Genomic DNA, 23,663 nt, shown 5'->3' with positions numbered 1-23,663 from the left:
AAATGAGAGAATAAAAATGATCGTAACAGGCCACAACACGGCTGAATATCAAAAGTTGAATTTGATAAGAAATATCAGTCGACATGTTTCGATTTTGACTTGAAAGTCGAAAGCCTTGAAGCTATATAGCTATGTTGGGGCGGCAAAATCCCATTTTCATATAACGCAGGCCTATGGCTGATTTCTTACTTTTATAAAACTTCTAAAATATTTCTTAAAATATGAGTCAACTTTGCTAAAGAAGACGTGTCATATATTGTGCTGATCAGAGTCTTACAAACCGTAGGGAGTATTATTTTTAAATCATTTCTTTTTCTAATTACATGTTAGAAAAAAAAAAGAAGTAAGAAAGGCATGCATGAGTTTCCTATAATTCATTATTCATGTTTGGTGCGAGTATTCGCTTGGCCATGTGATATTTTATCTACATGCCAAATCAAGTTTGTTCGAGACCTAGCTTAATTAACTACTACTATTGTATCGGTTCAGTCACAATTGCATTAGAAACAAATAATTGCCGATTTATGTTAAGATGAGTTTTATAGATCTCACATATCAAGACAAGATTCATATTTGCTCCATTTCTTATAGTACTGACGTTGTGATGTTGAATTAACTTTATCAATTTTTCCTTGCAGCAGAAAAAGTGCACTCGAATTTCTGTATAAATACTAATCAAGAATATAATCGATTAGCATTCACCCTTCGACCTTTATATATACACCGAAATTGACGCATGGAATCTGTTTTCTTTTCCATTCTGTCTTTATCTTCTATTAGTGGCATCGCAATATGTATAATACAACACTACACATATATACTAAACTACAAGGTGGTAATAAAATATTAAGATTTAATTTCAATTTATATTGAGATCAGCAGATCCAAATCGAAAAGCAAATTTTATACCAAAAAGAGTTGTCAGATTAGGCAACAAACTAATTAATATTTTAAATGCTAAAACAGAACAACAATAATACGCAAGAAACAAAGTTTGTCGACAACAAAATAAAAATAAAGCGAATACAGATACAAGCAAAACAACAATTGTAGCGATGATACGTGCTCAATTGAATACTTTTAGCACATCTTCACATAGCCCACCCTATTTCTCCTCATATTAAAAGCAATTAAGAGGATAAGATCATTTTGTGCAAACCCTTACGTAAATCACTAATAACTTTGCTCCCACTTTTGAACCCTAGTAAAGTCAGTATAAAATTAATAATAGAATATGTTTTTTATACGAATATTATAATACAAGAACTTTTTTGCCAAATTGGTGCAATAATGAGGTATCATATATATGTATATATAGGTGGGGTTATTGCATTTTGCATTATGAGTATCATTTTGGACCCATCCCGTTGATACAAATTGCTATAGGTTTCTTACTCCACTAACGATGTGGATAGAAAAAGGTGTTTAGTTATAAATAGCATGTGGCAACTGCTATTCTTCACTAATCTTGGTGTTAACAAAACATTTTGCCGATGATGTTTTTTTGCTCCTTTCCCACTTTTTATTACTAAGAGGTGTTGTTACAGTATAAATGAAATGTCACTGTTTCACATAACACGTGTCGCCATGAGCATGCATGTTTGTCGAGTATCAGTGCATCTGAACATGTAATCTGGAACTGTTGTAGGCATTATTTTCTTTTTTTAGTCTGAAATGATTCTTGATCTCACTTCTCAAATGGTTGTGTTACTTCTTCTAATTAAAAATAAATAAAAATACATATCATGGCTTTAAATTTGGCCCCTTAAAAAGTGAAGACAGGGCTTTAGGTGATTGTCTTGCCTTAGATTTGGAATGTTAACAAGTAGTCTAGTTATATACTTCCTTCGTCCCAAGGTAGTTGAGGCATCACATGATTTAAAAAATTGGTGTATTAAAGGTTAAAGTGAAGAGAGTAAAGTAGGAGATGGAATAACGTAAGAGAAATAAAGAGAGTGTAAAGTATGCGAGAGGATAAAGTTTTTGTCCAAAAAAAAAGAAATGACTCAACTACCTTGTAACAACCCAAAAAAGAATACGACTCAACTAACTTGGAATGGAGGAAATACTATTTATTCAAATTTACCTGTATATAGTGTGTAATGACAAAATGCAATTTAGTTGGTAAAAAGATTTTCGCTTCAAAAAAATAAGTTAGAAATCCGAGTCACCATAGCCATTAACAATATGGATAAATGTAGTGTCATTATTAATCATAATTAAGTAAGAAAAACTTTGTGTATAAATTCTTTACATACACATGATGAGTTTGTGTGAGAGTGTAAAAAAGTAGTACTCTTTATCCTAGAAGATGACATACTTATTTGGTAGCACATTTTATGGGAGGTGCGATAGGACGAAATTTTAGAAGATATTATTGTTAGTATATTAACTAGTGAGAAAAAAATAGTTAATTATATTAATAAAAAGATAAAAATAGTTGAAAAAAAATAGTTGAATACTCCATACTTATTAATTATTTTCAAAAATGAAAACATGACATCTTTATTAGAATTGATTGAAAAGAACGTTGTTAATAGAATGAGGAGAGTAATACAGAAAAATATAGTAGTACTATTACTTTAATACGAATTGGTATCTTTATTTTTCTTGTTTCCTGGTTTTTTTAGATTGATAAAGGAATAGAAGTTTAAAGGTTGTGCCGAACTCGAATCCAAGGTTATAAGTACGGGAAGAATTAATAAATAAAGTCGAGGATACAAATTGGGGAATAGTAATTAATAAGATGAGGTAATTAGGATTACAATGATGAAATTAAATCGTAGGTTGTAGGATGTTAAAATTTTTATAGGGTTGTGAAACCAAGGTGATATGCACCCTTTGATGTAGACAAAATTTATATTGTGGTGCCTAGCTAGTCTATCTATGTATATTTTCACGCTTCGACATAGTACATTATTTCAATCCTATAATTTTCTTGACATGATAAGAATAAAATCATTTTATGCTAAACAAGATCATTAAAAATATCTTTGGGAATAGACATTAGTCCATCGGTTGATGAATGCTTTTCGTTTTCAATTTCTTAATCTATTCCTTCCGTACCTAAAATTTAAATTCTTCCCATTGCATCATTTTATTTAGGGATGTCAATCGAGTCAGTTCAGTAAGTTTTGAGCTATCCCTACATGAATTGCAAGTTCATTAAGTGCAAATTAATCGAATTGTGTTTTTATCAATTTGTAAATATTCAACCATAATTCTAATGGTTCGATTTCAAGTTGTGTCCGATATAAATTTTTTTTTCCTCAAACACCATCAAGTTGTGTCCGATATAATTATCACGTGAATAATGATGAAAAAATAGTACTAACATTTTATGCAAAACATTTAATTATCATAATTTGCACCGGAATTCATCAGACTTTGGGATGAAAGAATTTAGATTGATAAGAGAAAATATCTTACAAGCTAAATCATGTTCCATTATCATTAAACTACCCATTTTTCATCGGCCTATTAGTTATACTTTATAAATTTTTTTTTATTTTAACTCCTAAAATGAACAATCACGTGAAACCATGCATGATGCCCACAATTAGCGTCACTATAACACAAAATCGAAGGGAATATTGAAGGCTAATTAAAAAAATAATAAAAGAAACATCAACAAACTACAGTAGTTCTGAAGAAAAAAAAATTAGCTATTTCATTGTCTTACATGTATTACATATAAGCGTGTAGTTTAATCAATTTTTGGGACCCTTCTTATTTTATTAAGATATCAAAGGATGTGAATTTAAGATGGATTTTGTTGAACCCACCAAACCAAACTCATTAAAAATCACACAAACTAAAATAAAACCTTGATTACTAATCAATCGTCATCAATCCTCAATTACACAGATCACTTTATTGAGGTACAAAAATAATGATAAAACTAATTTAAAAAATATCGAACTCCACTACTAATGTGAAGCCATCTCCATCAACAAAAAAAATTAAAACACTCGTGCTTCCTATCCTATGAAATCACTTTACACAACATATTGATGCAATTGGATTATTTCTTTAATTTAAAAAACCAGTTTTACTTTAAGTGGTTTACTTTACTAGCTTAATTTGAAAAAAGGAGCGAGATTAAGTCAAAACATAATCACATTTTTGAGGCAATAATCTTGAGCCCCCACCTCTTAAAATTATATTAGTGCTACTAAAAAGGCTGGTTGAAAAAGCTAAACACATGGTTTTCTAAAGGGATTATCATAGTGCTTTATCTGATTGGGGCACTTCTACACTAACCATTTCAATTACTTACAATTTACTTTTTTCAGACAGAATTTAGTTTATGCTCCTATTATTTATTTGTCTTCACGTGTGATATCTTTTTTTTCTCATTTAACATATCTATTCTAGTTTTCATTTCCTAATTTTCTTTCCTTTTTTGGGGGAAGGGGAAAGAAGTGTACAAAATTAGAACTAAGCTATCGTTTTGGGCATAATTAGAGCTTATTCGAGTTTGTCTAGAGAAGTTCGCAACTAAACGAACCAAGCTCGAGCTTAACAATATTTGGCGTTAATTGAAATATAAATCATAACTAGATACACCTTATATTTCTATAAGATAGTAAGAACCATATTAAATTTATAGCTAGGTTTAATTGTTATAAGAAATGGATACATTTAATTTGTTTTAGAAAAAATAATTACTATAGTATCTGTACATATAAACTTATTTGTTGCACTTAGTTTGAAGCCCTTCAAGATTGGGCTTGAGTAGGCCTTTTATTAATAAATTATCTTATTTTATGGCCCATTTAGCATACTTACATATGGCCCAATAGCTACCACATATAGCCCATAACTATCTCAGACAGTATTTAGTTTTCTAATTGACAAATCCACTATTTTCAGAAGGCTCCCAATTTCATTTGCAAATTTGATGTCTCAGCCACTTTCTCTTGGTCTCAAATTTTATGGGTTTGAATTTGACATAATTTGACAAATCCACTATTTTATGGGAAGGACTTGTTCACCATGGATTATATTCAAGCATTTGCAATCTGCCTATAGATGAGATTTTTACCCTAACTGAAACCAACTTCCTACAACTGTAAGATAGCTCTCCCTTTTATTTGGGCATCATAATTTGATCCCAAGAAGATTTCATTTGTGACTTCTCTTTCCATGTAAACTACGGTTCCAACACAAAAATCATCAAGTTTGATTAAATTTTAGTTGTCAGCAACTTCAAAAATCAATTAGAAAAACAACAATCTTTTAATTTATTAACAATTATGTTACAAGGAAACTTTTTTGCGGAAAATATGTTAGATGTGATCACTATGAAATCATACATGGACGTGCGTCACTATTGTTGAGTTAAATGATGTCGTCTATCCAAAAAATGCGTTGTTTGGTTGAAAAATAATAATAATGTATTACTTGTAGACAATCAATTTTTTTTTCTCCTATGGGATTATTAAGAACAAATCCAAATTCATGATTTTTTTTCAAATAACTTTAATGTTGTCGAATGAACCAGAATTTAACCAACCTTCTATGATTTTTCCGTTAATTTTGTCTTTTCATAATTGGTATAATTGATTTAAAGAGATATAAATTCGTTTTTATATTTATTTTTATTCTATATAGTTTTTAGTGAACACATCTTTTAGTAGAATAGTATTAATTATTATTGATCTAGTAGGACATCACATCAAATATTAATTGCAATTAAGACACAAAACATTTGAGTAACATTGGGGGGAATTATGTTACAGAAATGTCTGTATTGGAAAAAAAAATTAGGTGTCAATTATTGAAGGAACATATAACATTCATGAATATGGGATAAGAAAGTGATTGTCCATCAATATTTATGCAGTCTACCTATTATAGACAAGTGCCAGAGGCCCAATGAAAACATTTATAATTTGAATAATACAATTAAATCAAAACAAAATTATAAATTTGGTTCGATATTTTTTTATATAAGTCTAATTTCGTTAATTTCCTTCAAAATTTGATTTTTTTGGATTCAATTTGCTTTGATTTTATATAGTTGAAAAAAATGTTTTAATTATATTTAAAAGTTAGTATTTAAATAAAAAAATTTCTATTCAACTATTAGTTTATTTAAATATTTTTAACCTAATATGCATAGTAATTTAATTTTTTTTTTTTTGGGAAATTTTCAAATATCAACGATTTTTTAGTCTGGTTCAGATTTAATCATAAATTTTGGAACTTTTGGTTAATATTTTGATTTTTTTAATGAATAATATTATGTCTTGATATTATGTGTCAACCATGGTTAAATTAGAGTGTTAAGTTTACTAAAAACATTAGGTTTTATCAATTTCAAACTTTTCGAGTGGCAAAAAATAGAAGGATGTGATAAAATAAAATCATATAACATACACTTCACTGTTATCATACATAAGTTACATAAATTAATAATTATACATAATTGAAGAGAGGAAATTAAGCATCACGTTGACAATATCAAAGGATAATGTGACTAATGTCTTGTCGATTGCATTTAATTCGGAAATGAATTATTAAAAGATATACTTACTATTATTTGAATAAAATGAAAAAAAAATCAAGTTCATACCACGAAGAAAGTTTGGGCTTATAGAGGAGTATTATTAAGATGTTGGTGGGACTAGCGAATTAACATACATGGCAGAAATATAATCAATTCTAAATTATGTCTACAAAATACATCGATGATTTCATTCATATAAAAATATAAAATATAGGATTATGTAGTTTGACTGAAGAACTTGAGTTCAATTTTTTCCTGATTTTTAATAACTTTATAGTTTAATACTATTATCTAGTTTTTTAATTGTATGGTGTATACGTTCAAAGAGTACTATTCAATTTATCGTAGATGCTCTAATAATTTCTTATTTATTTTTATTATAGAGATTTGAAATATCTATTTATTAATTGATGTAGAATAATTTTTCCAACAATTCTATACTTTTTCGTCTCATTCTTCCTAAATTGTAATCTACTACCATTGGCACACTCGTGAATTAATAATAAGAAAAGCATATTGTTACACACATACATTTGCATAGCACACATGCTTATAAAAAATAAATATTCCTTCCGTTCCAATCGATTCACTTGTATACTTTATTATTTCTTTATTTATTTTAATAAATACCATTTTCTTAAATCCCAGACAAAAATGAAAGAGATATTAATCTTAAAAATCATAAATCTTAGGCTGATTTTGCTTATAATGAGCCACAATTTGGCAGAATCACGGACTTTGATCTGTGACAGAGATTTATCGGATGTGAAAAATGACCCTTGAAAAAAAATGAGCATTAATCGTAAAATTTATTAGTCCTATCAAAATTCAGCAATAATTTATTACTATTTGTAAGACCAATATCCCAAAATGAAACGAGTAATTAATTTGGTGCGAAAATAAGGTATCTATATAATCAATGATCATCAAAACACACAGAAACACACAATAGTGCGTGTAAAGAGCCACCAGCAGTTATACAGTTGTCTTTCCTGTAGATTCATGTTTTCAAATTTTCGGCCTTAATTTATTCTTCTTTGCGTCAAATATTTTGCAGTCTGCTTCCCTTTCCCTTCCAATTCATTCATATGACCTCTCATGCCATTTCCTAGGGTTTCATTTTCCTCTGCTTCTAAATTGCCGCTATCATTTTTCATGTTCACCCCATACAATCAAGGTACACTAAATAGTTTTCCTTTGTTTTCTGTTTTTTGCCTTGTTTGATTTTTGCTAAACATCTGTTTTTGATCTGCGTTGGTTTGAGTAGAACTCTGTTGAATCACTTCAATTCAATTGTGTTCATGAGTTGATGTTCATTGAGACTTAAACTCGGTTGATTTTCTGGTGAAATTTGTGTGTGTGTGTGTTTTTCTTTCAGTTTTGACTGATCAAGGTTTGGGAATTTATATTTGTAATTGAAATCTGAAGTAGTTTTTTATGCTAGCTATGTCATTCGATAAAGTTCAATTTTGTGTTGATCATGGTTTGGAGATTTGCAGGTTTCTGCTTTCTGATTTGGGGTTAATTAGGGTTCACTTAATGCCATCAATTTTTTAATCTCAAGTTTGATTTTAGGAGTTTGAGTAGTTGTGTTACAATTTGAAGAAATACCTTCTCCAAATAATCATGGATGCCATATCCCTTTTGCTTCATTTCGCAGCTCTATATTGACTCTAAGAAGTGATCAGGTTCATTCAGAAATGAGCCATGATTCAAATATCAAGTGCCTGGAGTCGTTCCAACGACAGGTTTACACCCGTTTCCACGATCTTTCAGTGGTTAGCGCGGATGAGCTTCTCTCTGTTTCATGGATGCACAAGTTGTTGGACGCGTTCACTGCGTGCCAGGAGGATTTCAGCACCTTACTATCTGATAACAAAGCATTGCTCTCGAAGCCACCAGCAGACAGGCTTGCTACCGAGTATTTCGAGAGAGCCATCAAGGCAATGGATATCTTCAATGCAACTCGCAATGGTGTTGAGACCGTTTGTGTCTGGCAGAAGCATTTGGAGATTGTGGTGTGTGCTCTTGAACCGAAGCAGAGAATGGTTGGCGAGAGCCAGTTTCGTCGTGCAAGAAAAGCCTTGATGGATTTGGCATTACTGATGTTGGATGACAAAGATACCGGCTCAGTGTTTTCACACAGAAACCGCTCTTTTGGGCGTAAGGGCAAGGAACACCAACGGAGCTCATCATCAGGGCACTCTCGGTCACTCTCTTGGAGCGTGCCACATTCTTGGTCAGCCTCTAAGCAGCTCCAGTCTATTGCGAGTAACTTGGCTCCTCCAAAAACGAACGAAATAGCAGCGACTAATGGTTTGGCGATGCTCATCTTTGCAATGAGCTTTATTCTGATGTTTGTGTTGTGGGTTCTCGTTGCTGCAATCCCTTGTCAGGACCGGGGCGTGCAGATCCACTTTGCTATCCCTCGTCAGTTCTCGTGGAGCACGCCTCTGTTCTTGCTCCATAGCCGAATCATGGACGAGTCCAAGAAGAGAGAGCGGCGTAACACCTGTGGATTGTTAAAGGAGATATATCAGATTGAGAAGTGTGTGCATCAGCTGACAGACTCGGTAGATGCCGCTCAGTTCCCACTGTCGGACGAGCTGAAGGACGAAGTTAATGAGAATGTCAACGAGATGTCTTTAGCATGTGGGGCTTTTAAGACGGGGCTCGAGCCACTGCAGTGCAAGCTACGCGAGACATTTAGGAAAGTCATGGCTTGTCGCTCCGAGGGCCTCGAGTTCCTTGGCAAGGCCATACAGCCTTAGTGAAATTGCAATGTCATGCTATAGCTTTTACCATGAAAGAGAAGCTGTGACTTGTTGTTGGCCACAGTAATAAAATTTTATCAGGTAGATTTTGTACTTAGTGATATATATAGTAAGTACTACTTTCTTGTAAAATACTGCTTTGCCATTCTGTTTCCAGATCTGTCTGTGTGAGGCTGGCCATCAATTTTTTTCTTGATTGGTTCTTTATTCTTGTTAAACAATGTGTATGTCTGGGAAAGCTTTGCCCTTTAATCTTGTCATTTCAAGAACACTTTGTCTCTTAATGTTTTTTTTTGTTGCTACTAAATTGTGTAATGATAAAATCAATAGTAGATTCCACCATTTTCCTAAAGAAATGTTATTACATCAAGAAATAATTAACCACTAGATGAGCTACAAATAGTATAGAGATCAAGATGTGCACTCTATAAACAGTATGGACAGTATAGAGATCAAGATGTGTAATGTTATTACTTTAAATTGATTTAAAGTAAGCACTCTATAAACAGTATAGAGATCAAGATGTGCTTTTGATTTACATGTCTCAGACTGCTTCATTCAGCAATTCCCCTTGAAAGAGAACACTACTGCATCTGTAGCTAACTGCCCATCTAGCCCGTGCCAGAACGTCCTCTCGCGACATTGCTGGATATCTATGGCAGGCCAACAAGACCTATTTTCTACAATCTTTATCATCTTCAACCACGCACCTGCCATTACATGGAGCGTGTGCTCCTCAGAACTCTTGGAGGTCTTCGCTTCTCTACCACTGGAATTATATTCTCCATGAGCTGCATTACACCATTATGGATGATCGGTGATTCAGACTAACACAACCAAACTGTACAAGGACATAGATTCATATATGTATGAAGAGATATACTAATTGAGTTGAAACAGTTGGCTCATATAATCACAAATCAGAACAGATAACTGATGTCTGTTAGTGGAATTCAACAGACTGCTCTTTAGATACATGTTGTCAACCAACACTCCAGACAAAATATATACTCCTAATGTCTCTATCCAGAGGAGCCTTCCACTTCTCATCTGTATACTCTTGAGGTCTCTCATTATGGTTTAACTTCTCAAGAATGCTAGGCATTAAAATCTAGCTCAGTGAGTTGTCCAATTTGTGAGCATATACAAGCAAAGTATAGGTTTTAGTAACTAAACTGTATAGTAAATACTTCTCTGCATTTTAAAACAATTACAAAGCCTTCCAAGCTTACTCCATTGAGGAAAACTGAATCACTGGTGTGCTTGTTAAGCTTCTGTAGTTAAGGCACCCTTTGTAATAATAACCATAATGACGTTTCAATGGCCTAAACATTTTCAGTCATTTTAGGGATTCAATCTTCTTTGCCACAAAATAACAGTACTACTTTATATATAATGTCTCTATCTACATAACAACCATACTTACAAGTTTCCTAATACAATTTGATACCATTGAAAATTTTAGGGAGTATTAAACACATAACAAGCATGCATCTTGATATCACATGCATTTGTATTAGATCATCAATTGGTGCGCTGATAACTAACTACAGACAGATGATCAAACAGAGTGGATTAGAACAAATAGGTTCATGTATGTCAGTTCTCCCACTCTTATTAGATCATCAATTGGTGCGCTGATAACTAACTACAGACAGATGATCAAACAGAGTGGATTAGAACAAATAGGTTCATGTATGTCAGTTCTCCCACTCTTATCTCAGACCAGTCAAAGTTGATCTCATCAAACAGTTGTCCTTACAGCTAGAGTATAGTGATACTTGTGATTTAGATTACTGTAGAAACTCTAGCCACACACAAATACTCCATGTTAGAGCTTAAAACAATTAGCAAGTAGGGTCAGCTGATTCTAAAACTTGATTACAGACAATCCTGAACAAGACATACAAGTGTGTAGCCGTAGAGACTTCATATAAGCACATGGCTTAGAGAATACATTTACTTTAGCCATGGCAAAATAACCAATAGCTTACTCCAACAGAAACATATTGAAACATATAACAGGTGCTAAAATGTCAACATATTCTCAGTTATCAAGAATCAAGAATGATGAATGAGGTAAACAATAACAATATCAATATAAATACATACCTGTTTGTATCTATCCCTGTTCATTTCAGCCTGCAAATTAGAGTTTTATCAGAACCTTCTTTCTCATCAGAAAAGTAATTAAAAGGTGAAAAAGGTTCAGCAATCTCCCTAGAAGATTAAAAACATACAGATTCTAGGTATTCAAATCAAAATGCAATATATGGTTATCTACACAAGTGCATCCCAACAGAGACAGAGAGAGGCACCTCTTGTCTCAAGAGCCTGGCATGTTCATCCTCTAGGGCTGTCACCTGAGCCTCCATCTCCACGGTATAAGCCTAGAAGCAAGCAACAACGAAGCTTTATGCATTACAAAAAGAATTACAGTACTTAATTTAAAAATTGGGGAAAAGCAAAAACAATAAAGAAATAACCTGCTTCCGCTCTCTGGACCTCGCAGCTGACTCCCTATTTTTAATCATTCGTCTCTGCTTTTGCTGCGTCGCCTTATCCAGAGGCACTTCGTCCACCGCCACCCTCCTCTTCCCTCTCCCGCCGCCTCCCACGCTCCCACTCCCAAACTCCATACCACCAATCACATTCTGCACGCACCCCGCCGCCGCAAACTGAGCCGTCGCCGGCGCAGGATTCACCATCACACCTTCCATTCCAAAACCCCCAACCGCCACTGGCGGAGGTGGCGCCGGAACCCCAACCTCCTCCTCGTTCACAGCCCCCGCCTTCGTCAGGAAAGCCTCCAGCGTCATCGCAGCAGCCTCACCCCCGCCGCCGATGACGATATCCCTCCAAACCTCCTCCGTCGTCTTGACACTCCTCAATCCTCCGTCGCCGGGTAAAAATCCGCCCGCCGCGGCAGCCTCTCCGGCGCCGGTGTCGAAGGAGGCGGAATCGGGGCAGATGTTCCGGAAGATTTCGTCCATATTCATGGAGCCGAAACCCCTAACTGGTTGATCGGAGTGGATATTTATGGAGGAGGGAGGGGAGTCACGCGGCAGATCCGAATTGGACGCGATCACCCTCGGCGACGCCATCAACATGAAATTCAAAACCGTTTTCACCGCTTTTCACGGAACTGAAAAATCGAAAAATTTCCTGATCCAATCCTACAGTGAGTGAGTTTCTATTGCGAGTCTAGGAATGGCGTCTTTGTAGGCATAGCATAGAGATGACCGGTAGAATAAAGCGAAGAGAGAGAAATTGAGGGATGAAGATGATGAGATGAGATGAGATGAGATGAGAGTATACATAGAGCTATTTGTACTCGCTCATTTCAGATTGGCACCTAACGTCTTTTTTCTGAAGTACTCTTTATTTTATTATGTCAGGTTGCATTCATGTGATATTCGATAGAACTGTCATGGAGTAGTAAGTATTTAATGATGTTTCTCAATTTATAAAAATCGCAAATTAACTTTGATGTTGACCCATCGTTGATGCATTTCCCAGCTAGTTTGATGCATTTTTTTAACACAGGATTTGAGAAATTTGGATAGAGTATTAGTATTTAAAAATTAAGTAAAAAGAAAATAACATAGGAAAGAAGAGGAAGTAAGAGTAAAGAAAAGAAATGATAAAAATTTTACCAAAAAAAAAGATAGAATAAGTAGCTTGGAACAACAAAAGGAATATACATGGAGCAATTAATTTGGACGGAATATATAAATTTTATTTATGAAAAAGATTTAAATTTTGGAAAAAAAGGAGTTTCAGGTAGATGAATTTTAAGAAAATCTTTAAAAAGTAGCATGACATAATACTCCTGTGATATTAGTAATAAATGAGATAAGCCAATGGCAATTAACTAATCTAAAAACCCAAATTAATTAACTACAAATATTCTGATATCATAAACCATTGAATATTTTATAAGATTACAAAACGACAGAAGATCGTCCATGGAAGAGATGCTAAAACATCTATGTCGAATAAAGGAAGACATATGAACAGCTCAAGCGTCATCGATGTGGTTATGCATCCAGACTGGTGCATCAGTGCTCGAGGTGAAAAACGTACTCGGTCAGCCGCTGTAATTTACTGTGATCCAGTTTCTGTTCAGTCACGACGGCCTGCTTCTTCACAGTGAGCATCCGGGATGCGGGATCCACAGTCCAGCCGTGTTGCAGTACATCTGCAAAGAGAGAGCAATCACCCACTATTAATGAAACTCAACAGCAACATTTGTTTGAGCAACTATCAGATAAGTGATTGTCTGAGTAATGGATGGAGCTTACAATTTGTTGCGTCCTCCTCACTCATTCCAAGGAAAAGTGCAGTATCTTGAATGCTTATGGTTGAATAAGCAGATTGTAGAAGTTGAAACATCCTTTTGGTGTACATTTCTGCAATAATTTAGACATGAGCATTAACGATAAATGTATGTTCCGGTAATCATAGTTGATCAGCAGCAAAATGATTACATAATGTGCTAAGCGTCCTTTGAAACCTGCTATACACTAGTACAAGAATCAACAGAGAGTGAGAGAGTACAATAAAGATCTAAGCTCTTGATGCAAGATTGAAGTCTCTGTTTAATCACAAGGAAAAGTCGCCTTGCATTGTGTATTCTTTATAGGCATATAGATCAATGACAAATAGGACAAAGGAGATCAAGCTGCAAGTAGGCTCCCGATAAAGGTCTTAGCAATCCATTTCTTTTTAAAGTTTGACAGTCATACTCATTTCAACATTATCCCACACAAAAGGACACTAGAAAGCAATATAAAGTCACTTATTCACATAAAATTTCATAGGTCACTATCTTGATATTGGCATCACATATGAAAGAGGAATGGAACTCCTACACTTATACAGATAATGACTATAAGTGATATGAAAAGACAAAAAAATGAATCATGAAAGAACCATGACTACGTACCACAATCTGCACAGGTTCATAAGATCAAATGTATCGCAACAGAGCAAGATAGCATATATTTCTACTATAGATCAATTAATGGCATAAGAAAGCATAGCTGATATGAAGGATTAAGAAGGTATATTCATATAGTTTTCGTCACTGCAGACACATACTCTACAGAAACATCTCATGGAGCTGTTGGATGCAGGAGTAAAATTGCGTCGACTTAAGAGCCCCAACAAATCAATGGAATCTCCAACACAAAGCACTTAATTCTTTTCACTAAGACAGGTAGCTGAGTTCATGAATAGTAATCTAGTTAACAGATACAAATGGTAAATAACACAAACACGAACTCACCGGAGAAAGCTGCCATGATTCCCTGACACTGTGGACTCCAGATAAACTCACGAATAGCCTCATGAACACTAGCGTAATCCTTGATCCACAGCCTCTGCCCAATTTTCCACGCGGCTGATACTTCTGGCTGGCTCTCTTTCACTGCTAAAGGTATCTTCTTCCACAAGAACCTTGCGCTATTACTGTAACAGTTCAAATAGCACAATCATAGTCACAACCACGGCAACCAGATTAACATAATCAAACACAAACAACATAATCACAACAAATTTCTCCAATTTTAAAAATTACATGTCATTGACGTAGATGTGACCGATTAGATGAATGGCATAAGGCCAATCTTCCTGATACGAGGCGCCTTCAGATGCAGCCTGCGATCGGTGAAAGATGAAAGTGATTAGCGATAGAAAGCTAGGGTTTGCAGGGTGTAATAGGGTATGCTTGTAAATTACCTGGAACATGAAAGTGTCACATATGTCTGCGACCTTGTCGTAGGACTTGAACGCGAGTGCTTCATTCAGAACCGAGATATCCATTAATGGCGGCGCCGGTGCAACAGGTGGAGGTGGTGGTGGTGGAGCTCTGTTTCTCTCAATCTGGTGGAAAGTGCAACCTTTATTTGGGCTAATGGGTCGAAATATATCTACAATACTGGGCCGGATTGTCATGATAGTATTTATTTAGTAGCAATAATTTTCTTTCTTGAAGATTATTGAGTGATTTTGATTTAAAATATTAATATGAATAAGGTCTGCAAGAAAAAAAATGGTTTATTAATCTTGATTAAGCTTCTCTATGTTGGGAAGATTCAAAATATAGGTTTTTCTCAATGAATATTAATACTTCGTCTCCCACAATAAGAGTCTTTTTTGTCATTTCAATCCGTCCCATAATAAGAATTTTATTTCACTTTTACCATAAATGATAATAAGTAAGCCACACATTCCACCAACTTATTTCACTCACATTTTATTATACTATAAAACTATTATACATAAGTGAAACTCATATTCTACTAACTTATTCAACCTATTTTTCTTTTTATTTTTTAAACCGTGCTATAACCACCAAATAAGACTCTTATTGCGGGACGGGGAGTATAAATTTGTCTTATTTCCATTATAATATGCCTAATATTTCTGTATATATGAACAGTGAACACAATAATTGGGTTTTTTTCGAAATATTGTATGGTTACAATACTTTAGTATTTATACAACGATTTTTATTATAAAATCGGATTAATTATAAAACGAGGATTTGATGTGTGATATGAATGAATCGTCATTCTTAATCGATATCGTGCCTTTTTTTATACCATCTTATTCCTTTTTCTCCCCAAATGATACTTGATGATATTATAAAAAGTGGGTATAAGAGTTGTACTCGAAGCCCCACATGTCAATTGGAGTATTACTTCACATGTGAGATTTTTACCATTGAACATAACCAGTTTTCATTTTCCAATTCTTTCCCTTTTTTTGGTTATGGGGGGAGGAGTACAAAATTAGCCAATTTGATTGTTAATTTTTTTTACCATGAACCAAGGTACTCAAGATGTTTTTTTATCATGTGTCAACCTAGGAGTAGAATAATTAATGACTGAGAACAAAGGTTTCAGAGTACTTTGTTTTGGGCTTAGTTAAAATGAAATTTGATCAGTTTTCAAGATCATTAAAAGAAGTACAAGTATTTTTTTAATGCTCATTTTCATTCAAAAGAGAAGATTATAAATGTGGGGAGGTTTGGCAAAGGAATCAAGAGCTAAACTTTGGACCTAAATCTAGAAGACATAAAAAATGACACAGTTAGGTCTAGCTACAATGGAATAGGTCGAGTACCTCTAAGCAAAATGGAACATAATTTGACCTATTTTCACCCCTCTCTAAAAGAAATACTCATATGTAATAAAACCCATGGAAACCCATCCAATTAAAAAAAGAGGGAACATCATTTTTGGTCCACGAACTTTGCCAATATATCATTTTAGGTCCGTGAACTTTGAAAATATCATTTTAGGTCCGTGAACTTTGAGTTAGTATCATTTGAGGTACTTTTTACTATTTTCAAGTTTTTTTGGATAAAAATACCCTCAATACCTTAAAGTGTATATTTTTAATAAATTTATCATATACTAATAATTTTTTATAAATATCTTTACAATATATTTTTGACAAATTTTCTAAATATAATTTGACCTTAAGTATTATCACTTAATTTTGTGACATGCATGTAAAATTGCTTCTTCAATTTTTTATATTATTTTTTTTAAAATTGAATAAAGAACTTTTCTTTAATAATAAAAAATTGAATAAAGATCTTTTCTTGCATGTCACAAAATTAAATGATAGTATTGAAGGTCAAATTATATTTATAAAATTTGTCAAAAATATATTGTAAAGATATTTATAAAAAAATCTTTATTCAATTTTTTATTATTAAAGAAAGTTCTTTATTCAATTTTTTTTAAAAAAATAATATAAAAAATTGAAGAAGCAATTTTACTTGCATGTCACAAAATTAAGTGATAATATTTAATGTCAAATTATATTTAGAAAATTTGTCAAAAATATATGTTAAAGATATCTATAAAAAAATATGAATATATGATAAATTTATTAAAAATATATACACTTTAAGGTATTGGGGGTATTTTCGTCTAAAAAAACTTGAAAATAGTAAAAAGTACCTCAAATGATACTAACTCAAAGTTCACAGACCTAAAATGATATTTTCAAAGTTCACGGACCTAAAACGATACTTTGGCAAAATTCGTGGACCAAAATGATGTTCCCTATTAAAAAAATATATGATGTGATTTTTTAAGAACGCGTCTTTATTTATATTACTCCATATACATATCACCTATAATATGGTATTTTTAGGAGAATTCATACAATTATAGCTGAGAAACAAAGAAATAAGAAAAATATTTTCAACTCTACCTAGCACTTATTCGACAACCCCCTACTTCTCATTGTCAAAAGCTAGAGTGTTTAAGATGCACATTAAATATGGCATTCAAACCTAAAGAACGTAGAACCATGCTATTTCAAATGGGATTGCAGAGACTAGATGTGTTTAACATCTCACTTAATAAAATTTGTTACATCATTGATTCAATTCAGTTGAGTGACCAAGCACTCAACTTCAACATTCAAGCACTCGATCTGTTATCTGGCAAAAGCAAATGATATTGGATTTATTCAAAAGGGAATGTTTGGTAGTATAACATCTACAATGTTGAAAACTACGTCTCTAATGTATAAACTCACAATCCATATGAAACACAACTGCTAGCTATAAAAACTAACCTTAACCATGATCCAAATATATGCAGAAAGCAGGGAACTATTGAGCTATGCCGAAAAGCTAAACATGATAGTTTGGAATGAAAGAATGTAACCTCGAATTATTTCACCAGCCACCAGCAATGCGATAGTTCGTAGCTCTGCTCGACTGAAAATTCTGCAACTTAGTCCTACACTATTTTCCAAACTGATAAACCACCAATTCCACAAGTTATCAAGCGGTTCTGTTTTCCGATCACTAATATTGAATTGAAAAGTTATTCATTAAGTTCGATAGCACCAAGAAGACCCTGCAAGATCATGCCTCCGACCGACTAGTCTCTATGACTATAATGCTGAATATACAAGGTAGTTTCATACTCAGCCAAGGATCTATATAACTTGCAATGCACTATCAACAATACTTGTAAAAATAAATACATGTGGATGAATTTTAAACATACCAGAAAACAAAGATGGAGTCTCTAAACCACATTCTAAAGTGCCTTTTCACGGCAGAATTTCAAAATTGTACCTGACCTCAAAATCATCAAACAAGCTAGCAGCATTTCCACTACGAACCCTTCCTCTCCCGCCTTTCCTCCTCTCGTAGTCAGCATCATCCGTTGGCAACTCGTGCCTGCACACAGGGCACGAGTTCCTCATACTAAGCCACGGCAGAATGCAGTCCTCATGGTAGAGATGGGAACAAGGCATCCGAGTCACCTTCTCACCAATCGCAAACTCATCCTTACAAACAGCACACACGACCACGCTATTGTTCTGCTCAACATCCGCCTTTGTCAGCACCAAGGAAGGCAGCTTCTCGACCGCAGATTTTGCAGCCGGGGGGCTGCCTTTCGACGCGTTGTCATTCTCCACCAACTGCCCGAAAAGGGCATCGTATTCCATTGTCAAGATATAATCATCTGGAAGATTGGTATGCGGAAGAGATTCACCTTCACCCCCATCGATGAAGCTGTTTTCTCCAGGAATCTCGAATTCAAGATTTCTCTCTAGGTTATTGACTGCCAACAGCACTTCCCATCCTATATTCCGCCCTACCTCTACACCTTCACCATCGCCACCACCTAAATCCGAATTATCAATATCCGAGGAGGAAATATTGGATGAAACCGAGATTTCTTCGATTCGATTAATCACCATATTCAAATTCTCCCTCTCATCAAATTGAACCCTCTCACTAACCTCCTCCCATTCAAATTCCTCTCTATCATTGTCACCAGCGTAATACCTATGATTCCTAACCCCAAACAAACTATCATCCTCATCATCATCATCATCATCGTCGTCGTTACTATAGCCAACATTTACCTCGAATTCCTCGGTATCCGACTCCGAATCCATGCTGACAACCCGTAGACCCGGTCCGAATCCGAATTCCATGCCCGGATCCTCCACACGGCGCGAATCGAGCTCCCAAATCAGATCCTCCGCCGGGTGCGGGTGGCGTGGCTCGAACAGATCTGTGACGTAATTCATCTGGTCGTCGTCTTCTTCGCCTCCGAAGAAGAAGCAATTGGGGTCCTCGTACTCGCACCCCCCCGGATTCTCGGGCTCTGAGTTCAAATCGAACCCTAGATCGAACGACGTCGCGTAGTCATCGAAGAAAGAGGGATTTGAGGAATTGTGCGGCGGGGAGAATGAATCGAAGACGAATGGATGCGCCTGATTGAAGAATTCATCTTCCTCGTGCACGGCTTCTTCTAGGTGGGACACAATGGTAGTCGCGATGGATCGCCGGTATATCGGCGGTGACTGCCGGCGCCGGTGGAGATTGGAAACCTCTGCCATAGAGAAATTGATGCGTGGTTTCGGTTTCTGGTTTTTTTTTGGGCTGAATTGAATTTAAACTAATTTAATATATTTGTTTTCGTTAGTTGTGGTTTAAAATTAGGGATGTCAATCGGGCCGGCCCATTGGGTTTCGGGTCGGCCCTACTCGGGTTGCAGGTTCATCGGGTGCTGGTCAATCGGGTTGTGAATTCTTTCGGATTGTAAAAGTTCAACCCTAACTCTAAAAGCTCGGGTTTCGGGCTAGCCCAGCGGGTTAATCGGTTACTACCGATAAGATTAATATGCGATCAATCCAATAAATAATGATGAAAATTAGTTATATTCATAAAATGTAAAATATTTAATTATGATAAATTTGAGATATATGGTCAAACTCAATCATAAGCATGATCAAATACTAATATTTGAGATATTTTGTGAAATTTTAATGCATGTTTTATAAATTTAAATTTTTTTAGGTGGATTTGAAGTTTTTAATTTATTTATCAATTATTATATTAATAAAAATTCAATATATAATTTATATATTTAATATAAAATTGAAAGTTATTTTTTAGTTATCTACCTATATTATAAAATTAATTAATGAAGTGTCGAATTAGAAGTAAAAAAAAAATAATATAAATTTTATCGGGTTTTCGGACCAGCCCATTGGGTTTTTGGGTCTAGCCCTAACGGGTCGCAGGTTAATCGGGTGCGGGCTAATCGGGTTTTAATTTTATCGGGTTATAAATTTCCAACCCTAACCCTATAAATTTAGCGGACTATTTGGGTCAGCCCATGAGTTGCGGGTTACATTGACATCCCTATTTAAAATAGGTGTGTTATTAGTTTCCTCGGTCTTTCTTTGTACTCCTTGACTGCGTCTCTAATTAATGATTTAAGTATTAAATAATTATTTTTCTAACTCCAAAATAAATTAATTTTTCTTTTGTGAAACTTTGGTACTCCTATAATCCACTGCTAATGTAATGCTATAATCTAAATAAAAATAGTGCATCAGCATCATCTCTTTGGCATGAATTTTGTGTTTTTGTTTTATTTTTTTTTTCTCCACTTTAAGAATTGATTGGAGAGGTAAAGTGTCAAGCAGGTTTCCCTATCTATGATATAAATAAAATATTTTGGTTATTATTTCTTGCAAGAAACAAATTGGTTGGTATGAAAACGGTCCCATGGCATGGCAGTTTATAAATATTAATATGGGCAATTTTTTTTAACTTAATTCAATTTAATCAAACAAGATTTCGGTTCGATAGATTGGAAAATAAATTGTGGAACTGGGCTTTTATAAAGCCATAACGTAACGTGAGCCGTTATGAATCCTCACAAAAAAAAAAGAGTGATGGGTTTTCATTATATACGTTTTGGACTTTCAATTCGCCAGTATATGAAAAGGATTGATCGTTTGCCTATAATTCCACAACAGCCTCAACTCCTGAATATTTGCAATAAGATTCAATATCTTTTATAGAATTTCAATAAAAATCTAATCTTTGAAAATGAAAAAAAGGCACTCATAAATACGAGCATAAATGATCTCTATAGATTCTTCAGTACGAGGTAAAACTAAATTGTACGTATTCCGAATAAGAGCAAAAACTGTCTAATTTGGCTCATTAATTCAATAAAAAAATTATCTAAATGTACAACAGTGCATTGAAAACTCCTTGGAACGAGCATAAATGATCTCTATAGATTCTTCAGTATGAGGTAAAACTAAATTGTACGTATTCCGAATAAGAGCAAAAATTGTCTAATTTGGCTCATTAATTCAATAAAAAAAATTATCTAAATGTACAACAGTGTATTGAAAACTCCTTGGAACGAGCATAAACTTTAAATAAAGAGTGAGTCAATCGGCTCCCTAAAATGATCCCAAACTTTCAATGAAAATTGAAAATTTTAACTTTGTATTTCTCACACTAATCAAAATTGAGTATCAAAAAGTCCGACGAGGATTGTTGTAGAAAAGATCAGAAGAAGAAGAATCAAATCAAGGCGAACTTTACTAAATAAAACAAATAAAATAAAAAAATATACCCTCTCTGTCCCAACTAAGTTGAGTCGTATTCCTTTTTGGGATGTCTCAACTAAGTCGAGTCATTTTTTTTGACAAAAAACAAAACATTCAATTACGTTACTTTATTCCATCACCTACTTTACCATCTCTTTATCTTTACTGTTTTATTCATCCCTCATACTTTTTAACACGATTTCTTAATCTTCGTGTCTAAAAGTTTTGACTCAATTTAGTTAGACGGAGGGAGTAACAATTATTTACATATTAACGAAAAAGGAAATATGAGAGTATATAAATAACCGGAATGATTAAAATATAAAGAGAACGAGAATCTATGTCGTGTGTTGTGTAAGCAAAATAGTGCAACCTAAAGCAATTATTGGGAGTGGTGATAGCGAAAGTAGTAGGGACTGATAATAACGACAATCAGTAGATTGCTTAAGATGGAAGCCGTGAGTTTAATTGGATATTGTTAGTATTAGGTTGGCTGAAATCCATAATACAACATCTAATCAATGCATAAAAAATGGCTCGAACCAAATCTGGCCAAGTGGGGAAGTAAAAGATGAGATAGACAAGTGATCATCGACTTCTCTTATATACATAATACATCATGAATAAAATGGGTTGTCTGTATTTTAAAAGTTACTAGTATTATATTTGGAAAAATAAGTAAAAAAAAGGTAAAAACGTATACATTTTACATCCCTTTCCGCTTTTGATTAAAAACGGAAAGCATAAGAGCATGCACAACGGTGGACGGACGACGTCAGTCCGTGCGTGCCGCTGGCAAGAACGAGACCCGCCGCGCTGCTCGCTGCATCGAGCACGTCCGTGCCAGCGAGCAGGCGACGTGGCAAGCAGCGATTGCCGTTGCCTTTGAATTTTTTTATTTTTTTATTAAAAATTCGGTATTTAATTTAAAAAATTGTTAAAAAAATATTTTCCAAATCCCAAAAATATGGCCATTTTTCCCGTTTTTCTGAATTTTTTGATTTTAAAATTTTATTTTTCCCCAAAATCATCTATAAATACACACATTCATCATCCATTTATCACTTCAAATCATCTCTCATTCATCTCCCATTCATAATTCTCATACAAACTATCTACACCTTCTTCTCTCACTCAAAACCTCAAATGGATTTCACCCATCTTATGGCGGAAGCGGAGCGCGAAGAACAAGAATACTACGAACAACATCGTGCCGCTTACGAAGCATATGTCGCAGCGAATACCTCAAATGAATTTCACCCACAACCGTGTTCGATGGCAAGAGCACGGTTGTAGATGCTCTAAATATTGGTTCTTTTTAAAAACTATTCCAGTTTGATAAAATCTCCACACGGCAGACATGACAACAATTACTGTTAAATAATAAATCGTTGCACAAATAGCGGAAATGGAATTTCCAAAAGTATTTAAATAACCAACCTCGATTTTCAAAAGATAATAGCTTTGCCATTTTATATCCATTTTTTCCATATCACGTGTCAAATTAAAATTATTGTTTGATGGACATATTATTTTTTTTCATTATTGAATTTGTGAATTTTTGAAATCAAGGAGAATGAGAAGAAGAAAACAATTAAATTAGAATAAAAGAAAAAAAAATCTTAATGTTGTTACTAGTGAGCACTCTCAATTGCGCAAATTGGAGAATGACATTCTTTCAAATATTTTGAGAATTGTCGTAATTTTCAATCAATTGTAACTTGAAAATCTCATATCTAATATAGTACAGTACTACTTATAGAAATAGATATAGGTTACATAAACAAATAAACAAATAAAACTAAAATAATTTATATATTCAGCCAGCAACTAAATTGCCAGACCAAAGGATACTAATTAATTACTGCTCATACATACGTTATGTAGAGAATAAATTTAAGAAAGTATTAGTTACATTTAGAGAGAGAGAAAAGTCACAAAGAAACACGGTTTATTAAACT

The 23,663-nt window shown here is 34.1% G+C and overlaps 4 protein-coding genes across 5 annotated transcripts; 1 reads left to right on the top strand and 3 right to left on the bottom strand.

The window, feature by feature from the left end:
- The first annotated feature begins 7,454 nt into the window (after nt 1-7,454).
- Nucleotides 7,455-9,540, top strand: LOC121768861 (protein ROH1-like). 2 transcript variants are annotated; one of them, XM_042165449.1, is made up of 2 exons: nt 7,455-7,691; nt 8,203-9,540. In XM_042165449.1, the coding sequence occupies exon 2, from the start codon at nt 8,215-8,217 to the stop codon at nt 9,283-9,285; it is 1,071 nt and encodes a 356-aa protein (XP_042021383.1). In that variant the 5' UTR covers nt 7,455-7,691; nt 8,203-8,214; the 3' UTR covers nt 9,286-9,540. The 2 variants fall into 2 exon arrangements, with proteins under 2 accessions (XP_042021383.1, XP_042021382.1); XM_042165448.1 differs by having other exon boundaries at nt 8,175-9,540.
- Nucleotides 9,541-9,630: 90 nt separating this feature from the next.
- On the bottom strand, nt 9,631-12,689 carry LOC121768859 (bZIP transcription factor 12-like). Its single transcript, XM_042165447.1, has 4 exons — nt 11,775-12,689; nt 11,607-11,678; nt 11,401-11,430; nt 9,631-10,079 (listed from the first exon to the last, which is right to left on the bottom strand). The coding sequence occupies exons 1-4, from the start codon at nt 12,396-12,398 to the stop codon at nt 10,005-10,007; spliced, it is 801 nt and encodes a 266-aa protein (XP_042021381.1). The 5' UTR covers nt 12,399-12,689; the 3' UTR covers nt 9,631-10,004.
- A 469-nt stretch (nt 12,690-13,158) lies between these two features.
- On the bottom strand, nt 13,159-15,189 carry LOC121767349 (COP9 signalosome complex subunit 8-like). The gene is made up of 5 exons (XM_042163603.1): nt 15,031-15,189; nt 14,870-14,949; nt 14,579-14,760; nt 13,593-13,700; nt 13,159-13,489 (listed from the first exon to the last, which is right to left on the bottom strand). The coding sequence occupies exons 1-5, from the start codon at nt 15,112-15,114 to the stop codon at nt 13,350-13,352; spliced, it is 594 nt and encodes a 197-aa protein (XP_042019537.1). The 5' UTR covers nt 15,115-15,189; the 3' UTR covers nt 13,159-13,349.
- Nucleotides 15,190-18,262: 3,073 nt separating this feature from the next.
- On the bottom strand, nt 18,263-19,725 carry LOC121766424 (E3 ubiquitin-protein ligase CIP8-like). Its single transcript, XM_042162717.1, has one exon. It carries the CDS (start codon nt 19,681-19,683, stop codon nt 18,379-18,381), a length of 1,305 nt encoding a protein of 434 aa, XP_042018651.1. The 5' UTR covers nt 19,684-19,725; the 3' UTR covers nt 18,263-18,378.
- Between the last annotated feature and the right edge of the window lie 3,938 nt (nt 19,726-23,663).

Source organism: Salvia splendens, chromosome 15 (genome assembly GCF_004379255.2).
Source record: "Salvia splendens isolate huo1 chromosome 15, SspV2, whole genome shotgun sequence".
Classification (NCBI taxonomy): domain Eukaryota; kingdom Viridiplantae; phylum Streptophyta; class Magnoliopsida; order Lamiales; family Lamiaceae; genus Salvia; species Salvia splendens.
Note: the sequence above shows the minus strand (reverse complement) of the source record. Positions and strands in the feature narration are given on the sequence as shown.